Source organism: Gopherus flavomarginatus, chromosome 5, assembly GCF_025201925.1.
Source record: "Gopherus flavomarginatus isolate rGopFla2 chromosome 5, rGopFla2.mat.asm, whole genome shotgun sequence".
Classification (NCBI taxonomy): domain Eukaryota; kingdom Metazoa; phylum Chordata; order Testudines; family Testudinidae; genus Gopherus; species Gopherus flavomarginatus.
Window position 1 is genome coordinate 119,545,120 of NC_066621.1, and position 14,435 is coordinate 119,559,554.

A 14,435-nucleotide genomic window follows, 5' to 3' on the forward strand; every position below is an offset into this window, starting at 1 on the left:
TGTGATGCTAATTTTTTTAAAAAGGCTCCAGAGGTGACCTGTCAATTACAGGCTGGTAAGCCTAACTTCAGTACCAGGCAAATTGGTTGAAATTCTGTTCTTTACTATAGTTAGCAGACATATAGATGAACATGGTTTGTTAGTGAAGAGTCAACATGATTTTTATAAAGGGAAACAATGTGTGTACAAGGGTGAACCTGTGGATACAGAGTACTTGGAGTTTAGAAAGCCTTTGACAAGGTCCGTCTCCAGAGGCTCTTAAGCAAAGTAACCAGTCATGGGATAAGAGGGAAGGTCCTCTCGTGGATCAGTAACTGGTTAAAAGATAGGAAACAAAGGGTAGAAATAAATGATCAGTTTTCAGAATGTAGAGAGGTAAATGTTGTGTCTCCCAGGGATATGTACTAGCATCAGTGCTGTTCAACTTATTCATAAATGACTTGAGAAAAAGGGAGGTTGCAAAATCTGCAGATGATACAAAATTACCCATGATAATTAAGTCCAAAGCAGACTGTGAAGAGTTGGGATCTCACGAAATTGGATGACTGGGCAAGAAAATGGCAGATGAAATTCAGTGTTGATAAATGCAGAGTAATGTGCATTGGAAAACATAATCCCAGCTACACATACAAAATGATGGGGTCTAAATTAGCTGTTACTATTCAAGAAAGTGATCTTGGAGTCATTCTCTGAAAACATCTGCTCATTGTGCAGCGGCAGTCAAAAAAACTAACAGGATATTAGGAACCATTAGGAAAAGGATAGATAACAAGACAGAAAATATCATAATGCCACTATATAAATCCATGGTATGCCCACACCTTGAATACTGCATGCATTTTTGGCCACCCCATCTCTAAAGAGGTATCTTAGAAATGGAAAAGGTATAGAGAAGGGCAACAAAATGATTAAGGGTACGGAACAGCTTCTTTGTTAAGAGAGATTTAAAAGACTGGGACTTTTCAGCTTGGAAAAGAGATGGCTAAGGGGGGATATGACAGAGGTCTAAAAAATCATGAACGGTGTGGAGAAAGTGAATAAGAAAGTGAATGTTGTTACTCCTTCACGTAACACAAGAACTAGGGGGCACTCAATGAAATCAATAGGCAGCAGATTTAAAACACACAAAAGGAAGTTCTTCTTTACACAGTGCACAGTCAACTCGTGGAACTTGTTGCTAGGGGATGTTGTGAAGGTCAAAAGTATAGCTGAGTTAAAAAAAGAATTAGATAAGTTAATGAAGGCTAGGTCTATCGATGGCTATTAGTTAAGATGCTCTGGCATGCAACCCCATGTGCTGGGTGTCTGTAGCCTCTGATTGCTGGAAGCTGGGATTGGATCACTCAATGATTGCCTGTTTTGTTCATTCCCTTCAAATCACCTGTCATTGGCCACTGTGGGAAGACAGGATACTGGGTTAGATGGGCTATTGGTCTGACCCAATATGGCCTTTCTTATGTTCACTGTACAAACACCACTGACCAGCCGTACACCCCAGGGGAAACTGAGGTATAGAGAGGTGAAGTGACTTGTCCGTGGCCACAGAGGGTGTCAGTGGCAGAGCTGTTAGAACTCAGCAGTCCATTGCTCTCAGGCTCAGTCTGCTACTAGACTATGTTGCTGCCATATATTACAGGGTTTTACAACAGCAGCCGCAAACAATATCCCACAAAAAAATCTTGTGGTCTCTAGCCCCTATAAGTACTGGAGTACTCTTTAAAAAAAAAAAGAAAAAAGAAAATATGGGGAATACTTTTTTAAATGGTTTATTTCTTCTAACATACGTAAGGCCACATATGTCAGGTTGCTCCAGCGTGAGCTTCTCCCATGCTGCCGCACTAATGACCTCTGCCTTCCCAGCCCTAGCGATCTGCTCTTTATCAGGGTCAGAAGGTGTTAACTCCTTTGTTTTCAAGTGTTTCTCCCCAAAAAAGAGGGATGGAGACTTCTTTAAAATGAGGGCTTAGATTCTATTACAAACATGTGCCTCTGGGAGCTGGGGACCTCGAGGTGGACCTATAATGCCTGTTCCTTAATCCAGCCTGGCCAGACCCCTACTTAGCAGGTCAGTAGGCTCCCATAATTGTTTGTGATTTGAGAGGGGGAAGAAGGACTTCAGTCATGTTAGTCAAAATGTTCAAAAGTTATATTCAGAGAAGTACCCAAAAGTCTGGATGCTTAACTCAACCTCTTGGGGCAAAACCAGGCTGCAGCTAGTGGCACTGTCTTCAGGGCGTGTGCAGGCCAAATTCAGCAGCAACAGCTGTAAACATGAAACAAGGATGTGGAGAGGGAAGACAACAAATCTGACCTGCCACTATATTCTCAAACATCTGGCGAGTTTGAGTTTTGTTAGAAGGTTTGCACCAGTTCTTAATTTATCCATGTGTATTCATCTGTCCTTGTTAAACTTCCTTTCTTATGTGGCTTGGGGGAAAACTCTTGCCTGAGTTCAGGTTTGGGGAATTGAGTTTTGCTCATGCTTGGTCAGTCTTTGAGGGCCTAGCAGAGAGAAAACCCAGAGAGGCAAGGACGCTGAGTGGGGACTCTCCCAGGAGATGGGGAGATCAGGTGATAACTTGAGGGGAGTGGGAAGCCAGCAGCTGGATGACTCAAAATGGAAGCTCCATCCTCTGAGAATCTTAAAACTAGACTTGACAAAAGGCTGGGAAATGCACTATGGGCACCAATGCTGCATTGCCATCAAGAGGGACTGAATGATCTCATAGGTTGTCTTATATCTATGAAGATCAGTTCCTCTGGAGCATGGAGCGCAAAGAACTAGTCTTAGATGAAAGTGAAGTGCTCTTTGGGGCCTGGAGAGCAACAAGTCAAAGAAAACCTCTGCATTCTGGATAGCATTAGAAATCTGACGGAGCTGCTTTGTTTGCCCTCTGCCTCTTCCAGGGTCTGACACTGGCTCTGCCTTTTCAGAAAGCATCAAGTTAACATCCTATGTCTTAGCTGAAGTGCATCTCAGACAGTTTGGGGATTTAGGAATGTCAGAGTTGCCTATCAGAATCATCGTAATACTAATTTGTTGTTCAAGATTATGATGTAATTAGTAACTGCTTAATTAAATTTCCTCTTCCTCTGTAATGCAGGGCAATCTGTTAGCTGGTTCTTTTCAAGTTGGAAGTGATAATTACCATCATGGACAAGAGATAACATACAAACCAACCCAAACCTTCACCCAAAGCTGATCCAAAGGTCCCCCTGTTCCAAAGCTATTTTTTGATGTTGGTAAATGCTTTGGACAGAGGCTTGTCTGAATCTTCCACAGTTTGCCCATTGCTCATTTCTAGTGACTCACTTTCTAATGCAGAAGTGCCATCGTCTCCTTTGTCTCCAGAGAGCTGGACTTGTGGACATGTTAACTGTGCTTTGTGTAAAGTGGCCCATCAAGCTTTACGCTGGTGCTGGGCATTCAGTCCACCACAGAATCAAATGACCTGTACGTTTTGAGATGTTTGGGATTTTGATTCCAGATCTATATTTTGCAAATGGCTCCTGTCATTACAAAGGGACTGAACCCCGAGGTGGTGGTGGGGATTGAAATCCAGATGGGAATTCTTATCACAAATGCTACAATTAGACTCATAGACTTTAAGACCAGAAGGGAACATGGTGATCATCTAGTCTGATCTACACATCACAGGCCACAGAACCTCATGCACCCACTTCTGTAATGGACATACAACCTCTGGCTGAGTTATTGAAGTCCTCAAATCATGATTAAAAAATGTCCAGTTACAGAGAATCTGCTATTAACTGGTTCATAACAGCAAGTGACCCGTGCTCAGTGCTGTTAAAACTTTGTGAAATTGCTCTGAATATTTCCATCTCTGTTCCTGACTGTGGAGAGAGAGAGAAACTTTAGGCCTAGGATAAAATTTTCAAAAGCACCTAAGTCTCATTTCCAAACGTGATCTAGGATCTTCAGAGTCTAACTCCCCATTGGCTTTAATGAAACTTACACTCCTAAGTGCCTAAGTCTCTCTTGGACTTAGGCCCATCAGTCACATAGGCACTTGAAAAGGGTTACCTTGTCTACATTACCTTGTCTACAACTTTTAACCTAGTTTATAACCAGTTGCCTGGTCAACTCCAAACATGGTTTGTGTCCACCCACTCACATGGTTAACAGGGTTAATAAGTAGAGTAGCTAAGAGTGTTTCACCCTTGCCAGTAGCTTGGCTACGTGGTTGTCTTCCTTAACCAGGTCATAACATTGTTCTTTTGCATGTACAGCGCTACCTCGATATAATGCCACCTGATATAACATGAATTTGGATATAAGGCAGGAAAGCAGTGCTCCGGGGTGGGTCGGGGCTGCACAATCTGGTGGATCAAAGCAAGTTCAATGTAACACGGTTTCACCTATAATGCGGTAAGATTTTTTTGGATCTCAAGGACAGCATTATATCGAAGTAGAGGTGTAGTTGAATCCCCATATTATATCTTTGTAACCAGGTTGTCTGGTTCTCTCTGTGCACTGAACATCCCAAAAAGCATTGCCCCTTACGCTGCTCTGCATGCATATCTTTTGGCCACGCTCTCACCAGCTGAGGCCAGGAGGAAGGGCTAGCTGCCCAGGTTTTCCCAGCACTCGCTGATATGAATACAGATGGGCTGTGTAGTAGGTGTGAGTACAATGGTAGAAAAGCTGCTGCATGGACGCTAACTGAATTGTGTGATTTGTAACCAGTGAAGGTGTCTGTAATGCTGATCGGTTACCAAACCACAGGAGTAGTCGTGGTGTGTATGGGTGTTAGTCTGACATATCTCCTGTACCATCCCTCAAGTAATAGCTTAAACATCACAATTTAACACCATGGCAGCTGTTCTGGCATTGCTAGTCCTGGATTTGCCTTCAGGGTTTGGATAGGAGGGAAGGGGAAAGACTCCTGTTCATATGCAGGCCTCAGGCTGTTTCTAGTTAGTTTCACATCCTGCTCATCATATATGTGGGGCCTGGTTTGTGGATAAGGCACGTGATTGGGTATCAAGGCTTCTTTCAGTTCTGTTCCCCGGCTCTGCATTTGTCTCGCTGTGTGACACTGGCCAAGTCACTTCCCTACCTGTCCTTTTGATTTTCCCCATCTGGACAGTGGACATTATCCTGACCTGTCTCCCAGGGGGGTTGTGATATTTAATTAATTAATTAATACCTGTAAAGTGCTTTGATGATCTGGAATAGAAGGTGCTCTAGAAGTACAGAGTATTACTTATTTTTAATAGCTCCATGTTACTGAATTTCCTGCCCTGCAGGGAAGTTTTCCATAAGTGTAAACCACTGATTTTCATTGATGTGAATGTTTTTATTTGTATTACTTTTTGTTCCTTGTGACCCTTTTGTTTTAAACTAAACTTAAATGTAGGGCCTAAAGCGAAATAGAAGGAGTCCCTTTAATAAAAACTTAGTTGGCTTGATCAGAGATTATTGCAGTCTTCATACTGTTTCTGGCTTGGTTTTCAGACAGCTGTTATCACCTATGACTACCTCACTTCTCTCCGGAGTGTCCCGTATGGATCACAGGAGTATGCCTACCTCAAATCACAGGTAATGTGACCACAGCACAGGGCTCTGTCCCCCAGAGGCTTGGCAAGCAAACAGAGCTCTACTAAAGGCAATGCAATCCACCGAGCTACTGCCTTAGTCAGTCAGCCAGTGGGATGAGAGCAGGTTTGATTCCCACTACAGGCTCCTTGCTGCTTAGACTGAAGTGGAGCGCTACTGATGTAGTGCACTGTGCTGCTGGGGGAGTGGGAAGGCAGGTGGCCTTGTGTTGCTTAGCAACAGCAAGAGAGTCTTGTCTCTGTCCTGCTTGGCCAGTTAGTTGGTGGGGGCTGTAACATAAGGTTTGAGTGAATTGAAATGGGGCAGATATGGTGGATGAGTGGTGAATCCTCTGGGATCAGTCAGGGCTGCAGAGCATCCCTGAAGAAATTGAGAAGTAATTGGGCAATCTAAGGGACTCTTCACTGCCAGGCTTTCTGTCACTGTGTTCTGATGTAACTAATTAATATGAATAAAAATAGCATCTGTAGTGACAGGAACAAAGATTATAAATTACAACTTCTCTGCCAAGGCCTTTCAAACTTGCCCTCTTGTTTTTCAGATCTGGGCCCTTCCCACCTGCACTGCCAGGGCCCTTCAATCCTGACCCACAGATCCTTGTGTTTCAGTCCTGTCCCTGCCCTGCAGCCCCTCTGCTGTACTAGTCCTGGGACCTCTTCAGAATAGAGAATATGGATTGTGCTGTTCTATGCCAAATTAGGCAGTAATTTTGCAATAGGACTACCAAGCCTGTTTGTTTTTTCACCTAACACGCCTAGGAGTTAGACTCCGGTGTCCTGAGGTGAAGAGCTAGTGGATTGGGCCACCCACCCCCCTACTGCCACCACCAGTGCACCACACAACCCTTCTTAGTATTTAGTAACATATACTTGGCTTTAACTAATTCAAAGTGCTTAGAAGTGTCTTGCAGAGCAGCCTGCCTGGGGTTGCTCTCACCTTCCCCTTCGACTAAAGAAATAGCGTTTGTAGCTCTTCTAATCACAGGTGGGTGTCACTGAAGAAACTGGTGGTAGATGCCAGACTGACAAACTTCGGAGTTTGGAGCTTTCTGTCTCCGTCTTCCTGTGTCTCTGCCATCTCCATAACTCTCCAGTAGCGCTGAGGACTGTGGCTTTCACTCTTGGATGCTGGGTCCAATCCAGCACTAGTTGGTAGTGAGTGAAAATCACAACCTTCTGACAGCTGTCCATTAGTCTATGTGATAGAGGTGGTGGGTTCTCAGTCCAGTTCCTAGTGGACAGGCGTGCACAGCACACGACCTGCCATCATAATCAACTGACCCCCGAACTGGCAACTTTAGAGTAGTGGCCAAGGACTGAGTGGGAGACTGAACTCCCCTAGAGTTGATCAGGCCTGTGAGCAGTGTGATGGGAGGAAGCTTGCTCTGCCGCTGCCTAAGTTGTAGCTGTTGGCTCAGAAGCCTCCAGATTCCAGGCTTGTCAATCTGGCATCTTCCCCAGCATTAGAAGTGTTTTTAAAAGATTGTATTTTTGAAACCTGGGTCTGCAGAAGGGCTGAGTTGTAGCTGCTGTGAGAGAAGCTGAGGTGGTGGAGTCGCCGGTGCTGCAGACTGCTTGTAGTTTGACAGCTGTTTCCAGGAGCCCTTGCAGAACTCCGACCTTTTGCCGTGTTTCTCCATGGCCTCATTAACCTCTGTCATGCTGCTTCTGATGGTTTGCCGATTTGTGCTCTGGACATCAGAAAAGGGCCCCTGTTCATTGGAGCTGTGCTGTGCTCTCCCCGCTTGGCAGCCAAGACCAGCTGAGTCAGCACTTGTGCCTTGGCAGAGCGAGTCAGTGCGATGCAAGAGGACTTAGCACCATGGCCTGCATTTTCTTCAAGTCTTAGGCTTCTGAGAGGGGAAAGCCAGGGATATGGAGGCTGTGAAGCAAATTCAGGCATAGCATGAGCAGGTGAAACTCCTTCTGTGAGTGTAGTATCCTGGCTTGTCTTGCTGTTGGGGGAGTATTGTGGAGAGGAGCGTTTTAGCTGACAAATAACTAGGAATGTGGCCTTCTAGCAACGCTCTTGGGATGGCTGGGCTAGCAAAGTGTCAGATATGCAGAAGACAATGACCCTGCAGTGGGACTGGGGAATTGCATACAGAACCCTTTGGTTTTAGGGCACAGGTCCCAGTCCAGCCCCAGGTGGGTAGTAACTAAAAGCCTTTACTACCTGACAGCTATTCAGTGGTCTCTGTGGACTGTGTTTGTTGGGTCTCTGTCTGGTGCCTCATGGATGAGTCATCAGAAAATCCACCATCAAACCTAGCACTAATTGGCCCCTTGTTGTCCATCAGCAGTGGCCAAGAGAGACTGCATTGCCCTCTCAGTCTGAGGGTGAGTCCCTCCAGGTCAGGGGCATGGTGCGCTGGCAGGTGGCAGTATGTGTTTGAGGGACACCAGCCCCGGGGGTTGCCCATGCTACACCTGTTCCGTGGATAAACAGAGGCCTTCAGTCTTCAGGGCTCTCAATCTGGCACCAACATCTCCTATTTTGTCAGCCTCCCCACCCCCACCTTTTACTCCAGCAGTAATGTCAGCCTCAACCCCCTGTTTCTGTGCTGCTCCCGTAACTATTTTTGTGTTTCATCATCCAGGCCTGGACTGATCCATACGGCCATTACCACGTTCTGCCTCCCATCCCTCATCAAGGCCCACATCAGCTAACAAAGCTACAAGAAACTAGCCAGCTGACAATGGCCCAATAGAGAGTGACTTGGGGATAGCTGGCATTTATTTTAAAATGTTGTGTATATATTCTGACTGGCTGTTTCCTCCCATGTCTTCTGCCCTTTGTATGCTGCTCATTCGCTTAGCCTGCCAACTCCATGGGGCAGGGACTGTGTCTGCTTGTGAGTGTAGACCGTATGCAGCACATTGTGGGTGCTGCTGGAATATAAAGAACACATGCTCGCTGTGTAATAATAATTTCTATTAAGCAGCTAAAGAGGAGACCCTGAATAACCCACTGTTTCAGTTGAGAGATAGGAAACCTCAGTGGAAGCACCAGTTCCTGAGCCTGTTGGGGCCAAACAGGGACATAGTCATTAGGAAACAATTAAATACAAAGCAGATTAAGAAAGAAACAGGTTCCCTGGGGACTCATAGCCAGGTTCTCACTTAGCTCCAAGGAAACCTCTTCAATCTCACTCTCTTTTTCTGTCCCTCATGGGCCACTTTTGATGCTAATGTTCTCAGCTAGGCAGTTCTCAGCACCTCTTTATGATCAGCAAATTGAGGGAGTATTTACAACTTCCTATGAGACAACAGTATGAGCTGGGATGTAGCCATGTCTCTCTGAGATCTGTTAACCTCACCTTGATGCTCTCACTTCTCTTTGCCTCTCCCTCACTCCAGCCGGGAGGTGTGGGGAGCTACTTCTCTGCTAGTACCCCGTGCCCTTTCCCAGCAACCAAGTGAGATAAGAGCCCTGTCCTTGCCACTCCTTGTGCTGATGCTTATAGCTGTCAGTATCAGGAGTGAAACTGGCGTGAGCCATGTAAGTTTCACACCCGTCAGAACAACCTTTCCAAACAATGTTGGTGGCTTGGCAAGCACGATAACCCTAAATTTCAATCTGCAGGGAGGAATCTCATGGCACTCCTAGCACTTCCCTTCAGTTGCTGATAATGCCAGTAAGTGCTGATCCAGTGATTTTGTGATCATCTCTGGCCATATTTAGCTCTGGAGACACTGGATACTTAGTAGGATGTATATGTGTATCCAGTGTCAGGAGCACCCCAGGAGATCAGTACTTTCACAGGTTTATGATATGGTCCTGATCATTCCTGCTAGTTCGCTTAACTTGTTGTTGGTGGGACACAAGCTAAAGTGGGCATTGCTGCCTGCTCATCCCCTCATGTGTAATTCAGTTCACAGGGGAGGTGAGGGATGTCAGCTCAGCCACCTTTGTCAGGTTGGAGATTTCTTACTTGATGTCTTCCTTTCTTCTCTGGATTGTGACATTTCTTCAGGTTCCCTCTCCTTCTGGGAAAACACAGCCTCTCCGTAATGTCTCTTTTACCTACCCCAGAGCATTTTGAACATGCTCATCGCAATAGCATCTGGGTGCCATTGTTGACACTTCATAAATGGATGTTGTTGTCTTTTTGCAGGTCCCACCTTCAGATCTGAAGGTGTCACAAAGCACAAAGTTTGTTTCAGGGCTGGCATCAAAGTGTAGTGGTAGTAGCAATTAGGTGTGTGCCATCTTGCCCATTGGTACAGAAATGCTGCATGCTCAATGTGACACCCTGGCACCTCCTTATTTACCACTGTCATGTAATTATGATATGTTTGTACAAAGTGTGCCTTGAGGAGGTATCATTCTGTAAGTCTTGATCTGCTGGACATTAATATCTCATTGACGTGTATGTACTATTATTGTATGTGAAGTTATAAAGTTTGACTGTGTATGTGTTACTGGAATCACAAGCAGCCTTTCAGGTACAACAGTAAAAAGCCCAAACAATGTTAATGGCTTACTAAGGAAATGCACACAAGCACAAGGGTTACCCCAGAAACTGTGTACAATAGAAACCTCTCAGAGATAGCACTGCACAATGGGAACTGTTTTACCCAGGTCACAACAAAAGAGCTTTCCAGCAAGTGGGAAGAAGATATAAAAGGGGGAAATGACATCATGATGGTACCTCACTCTCCCTACAGCTACACACCTGGAAACACCCGAGGAACAAAGACTGAACTGGGGGAAATGATGGTCCCAGGCCAAAGGGATTTGTAGCCTATATATGAAAACCTGGGAAACTGCAAAGCAAAGGCAGCTTGTGCAAAGCAAAGGCAGCTTGTGTCTTAAGAATCTGCCAGCCTGCTTACCACTCAGAGTGAGAATTTGCTAATTCATATCTTACCTATCTCGTATGTTAAGATCAGTTTGTGTTTTTTGTTTATTTTCTAGGTAATCTGCTTTGATCTGTTTGCGATCACTTTAATAACTTAAAATCTATCTTTTTGTAGTTAATAAACTTATTTTTTGTTTTAATCCAAGCCAGCGCGCGTTTAACTAAGGTGTTTGGGGAAAATCTCAGCTTGGTTATCACAAGTGTGCATGTCCTCTTCACACTGAGGGGGAGGCAGACTGGGTATTAAACCCATATACTGACCAGATTTGGCCAGGGCAGGATGGTACTTCTCTGGGATCCCAGACTGGGAGGCTGGTGGTTAGAGAGCCTACATGTAACCGCCGTTGAGTGTGTCCCTACCTGTGTGAATGCTGGTAAAAGTGCAAGCTTGGAGGGCTTTGCAGCTTGTCACAGCAGCACAGCGTGAAAGGGAGCCCAGGCTGGTGGGTCAGAGGGCTCAGTGGTACCCCAGTTCCAGGTGGCACCCCAACGGGAACCCATCACAGTTGACAGGCTTGAATAGGACAAAAATCCCATGATGCCTCAGTTTCATGTAACATATAGATGCTGAAGACATGGATGTCATCATATGTTAATAGGGAGGCAGTGGGAGATGAGAAGGGAAGGAATCTGCACTTAGAAAGTCTCTGGACATATTTAGAGTCTGTCCATGAATTAACTTTGTTGGCTTCAGAATTGCTTTGTCAGGGAAAAATTATTCAAAGAGGTTAATTACCTTTGAGAGCAGAATTGGGAAGATCTCCTCAGTCAAGCTGCTGGTTATTGGACCTGGGCAATTAGTTGGAAGCTTCCACCTTCTGCTGGCACTATATGAAATACAGAGCTCTTGCTCTTGGGAGGCTGTTTCTGGAAACTGTAGTGTTTGTCTCTTGAATGAGGGGGGTATTTATAAAGAGGACATTGGCATTTGGTGTAGTGGCCAGATTTCTGGAGCCTCCTGCCTCTGGAAGGAAGAGGGAAGTGTTTATAAAGATGGCTTAAGACTTGCAGATGGTTCAGGCTGGAGAAGGAGCCCATGTCTATGATAATTTCTCGAGATTCTGTATACAACAGTTTGAAGTTTAAGGACTGAAGCTTTGCCTGCACCTGCTAAGGGATGGTGCAAGGAGCTCTCCATGGTGCTGCTCCAGAACAGCTCCGTTAGGGAATACATGATACACATCCCTTTGCAGCTTCATGAGCATAAGGTCCTCCCACAGATATTCCCTGACGACGTGTCTCCTCTATAAACTGAAGGTATCCTCTCTATGGTGTGAGATGAGCTGAGTCTCTGTGGCCCATGTCAGCTGATGAGTAGAGAGTTGGTGTGGTCATGTGAGAACATTACAAAAAGAACCCTGTTTGTAGTGAACTGATCTGCGAACCTCAAATTAATTTCCCATGAGACCAAACTGCCCTTAGATGGTGAACTGGCTCGTAACCAGTGACAGGGCAAAAAGCATCATGTCCCATCCCCAATATCCTAAGCCAGCCAGTTGCCATATTATGTGCTCTCCATTATGTCTCTTCTTCATCATCAGTGAGTGCTGTCGCATGGCCAGCTCCTATGTATATCAGCCAGCTGGTGGTTTGGGGACTCTGTGTGGGGGTATTATAACCTAGTCCCAGATTTGGACCTTAGCGTCCAAAATATGGGGGTTAGCATGAAAACCTCCAAGCTTAGTTACCAGCTTGGACCTGGTAAAGCTGCCACCACCCAAAAAATTAGAGTGTTTTGGGACACTCTGGTCCCCCCAAACCTTCCCTGGGGACCCCAAGACCCAAATCCCTTGAGTCTCACAACAAAGGGAAATAAACCTTTTCCCTTCCCCCCTCCAGGTGTTCCTGGAGAGATACACAGAAACAAGCTCCATGAATCTAAACAGAGGGATTCCACCCTCCCCGTTTCCAGCCTTGGAAAACAGAAGTACCGAGAGCTAATCTCTCTTCCCCCCTCACCCAGAGGGAATGCAAAGTCAGGCTAGTAAATCTAACACACACAGATTTCCCCCTGACTTCTTCCTCCCACCAATTCCCTGGTGAGCACAGACTCAATTTCCTGGAGTTCCCCACTAAAGAAAAACTCCAACAGGTCTTAAAAGAAAGCTTTATAAGAAGAAAGAAAAATACATAAAAATGGTCTCTCTGTATTCAGGTGACAAATACAGGGTCAATTGCTTAAAAGAAATATGAATAAACAGCCTTATTTAAAAGAATACAATTTAACACATTCCAGCAACTATACCATGTAAATACAAAAGAAAAAAAACAATAACCCCTATTGTATTATGATCTCTGTACTCACAACTTGGAAACAGAAGATTAGAAAGCAGGAAACAGAAATCCTCCCATAGCCGAGAGAGAGACAGGCAGAAGACCAAGAACAAAAGACTCACACGCAAACTTCCCTCCACCCAGATCCGAAAAAGTCCCGTTTCCTGATTGGTCCTCTGGTCAGGTGTTTCAGGTTACTTCTTTCCAGGTGAAAGAGACATTAACCCTTAGCTATCTGTTTATGACAGGGTGTGAGTGCTACAGTCTAGTGAACCACCTGCCAACGTGGGAAACATTAGAACTTTACACTGAAAATGTAACAGATGCTGAAATAAATCCTATAATAAGATACTCCTCCCCTGCTTTCAGTCCCATCAATGGACTTGCCCATTATGTGATTGTTACTTTGGTCTTGAACTCTCAAGTGCTAGAGATATCAAGCCAATCAGGTTGTGGGTTTAGCTGAACATTATTATGCACCTGAAGGTGTTTTGTTCAGAGAAAAGATCTGTTCCATTGTCACTTCCTGGGAGGATAGGAGGAAGGTGAGAGGCAGTAAATAGCACCTCATTTAGTCTGCGCTTGACTTCCTGGTCCTGCACCTTCATGTCTGAAATAGTCACTGGACATCTATTCCACCAGTAGGAACGTAGTAGCAGGTTGTGAACATGTCACTCACACACTGGATCATTCAGCCAGCTGAAACTGTCTGATTTGTTGATTATCTGCCGGTTCCGTTGTGATTTGTGTCTCTCTCTTTCTCTATACCAGGGGTCGGCAACCTTTCAGAATGGGTGTGCTGAGTCTTCATTTATTCACTCTAATTTAAGGTTTTGCGTGCCAGTAATACATTTTAACATTTTAAGAAGGTCTCTTTCTATAAGTCTATAATATATAACTAAACTATTGTTGTATGTAAAGTAAATAAGGTTTTAAAAATGTTTAAGAAGCTTCATTTAAAATTAAATTAAAATGCAGACCCCCCAGACCGGTGGCCAGGACCTGGGCAGTGTGAGTGCCACTGAAAATCAGCTCGCGTGCTGCCTTTGGCACACATGCCATAGGTTGCCTACCCCTGCCCTATACCCTCATGGTAACGGAAAGGCTGTGTCTCACATGTGTTCTTGCTTCTTGCCTCCAGGTGGGGCTGTTCCTTCACAGTTGAATCACAGACTGTTGGTAGCTTTGCTTCTTAAAGGTAAATAATAGCCACGGGAAATTTGAGGAACATCTAGACAAATATAGGAATGGAAGCACTAAGACATTCTTAAAGCACAAACTGCTGAAAGCCTGTAGGGGAGTCCATGAACCTTTTGTAACTCCTGCATGTCAAGGGAGCAATCAGTGAAGAAAGAGGTGTTTATTATTATTGTTGTTTTAGTATTTTGATAGCACCTAGAGACCCCATCTGAGATAAGGATCCCATTGTACTAGGTGACGTACACACATTGAGAGATGGTTCCTGCCCTGAAAAAGACCACGATTAAGATTTGTTTCTTTGCCTTGGTTTTCACCCCCAGAGGAGGAGGGTGCAAATACATATTCTGGTTTATTCAAGGAGTGACTGTCAAAGATAGGGGCAAAAAAACAAGACAGATGATGGAACTACCTGAGAAATTAAATTGCAGTCAGTGACTAACGGCCTGTTCCACTGACATCTGTGGGCTTTGGATCAGGCCCCTGTCATAACCTATTCCCAGATTTGGACCTTAGCGT

General features: G+C 44.9%; 1 protein-coding gene across 4 annotated transcripts in view; it reads left to right on the top strand.

Annotated features, from left to right (window-relative positions):
* The window catches only part of ADCK1 (aarF domain containing kinase 1), a 211,326-nt gene that overhangs the window by 8,954 nt on the left and 187,937 nt on the right, over window positions 1–14,435 (top strand). For all 4 annotated transcript variants that reach the window (XR_007774436.1, XR_007774435.1, XM_050953282.1 and 1 more), the window contains exon 3: window positions 5,480–5,563. Coding sequence is in view for 2 of the 4 variants with exons in the window: in XM_050953282.1 (XP_050809239.1) it covers window positions 5,480–5,563 (84 nt within the window). In the remaining 2 variants the exon portion in view is untranslated. The remainder of the gene's footprint in view (window positions 1–5,479; window positions 5,564–14,435) is intronic.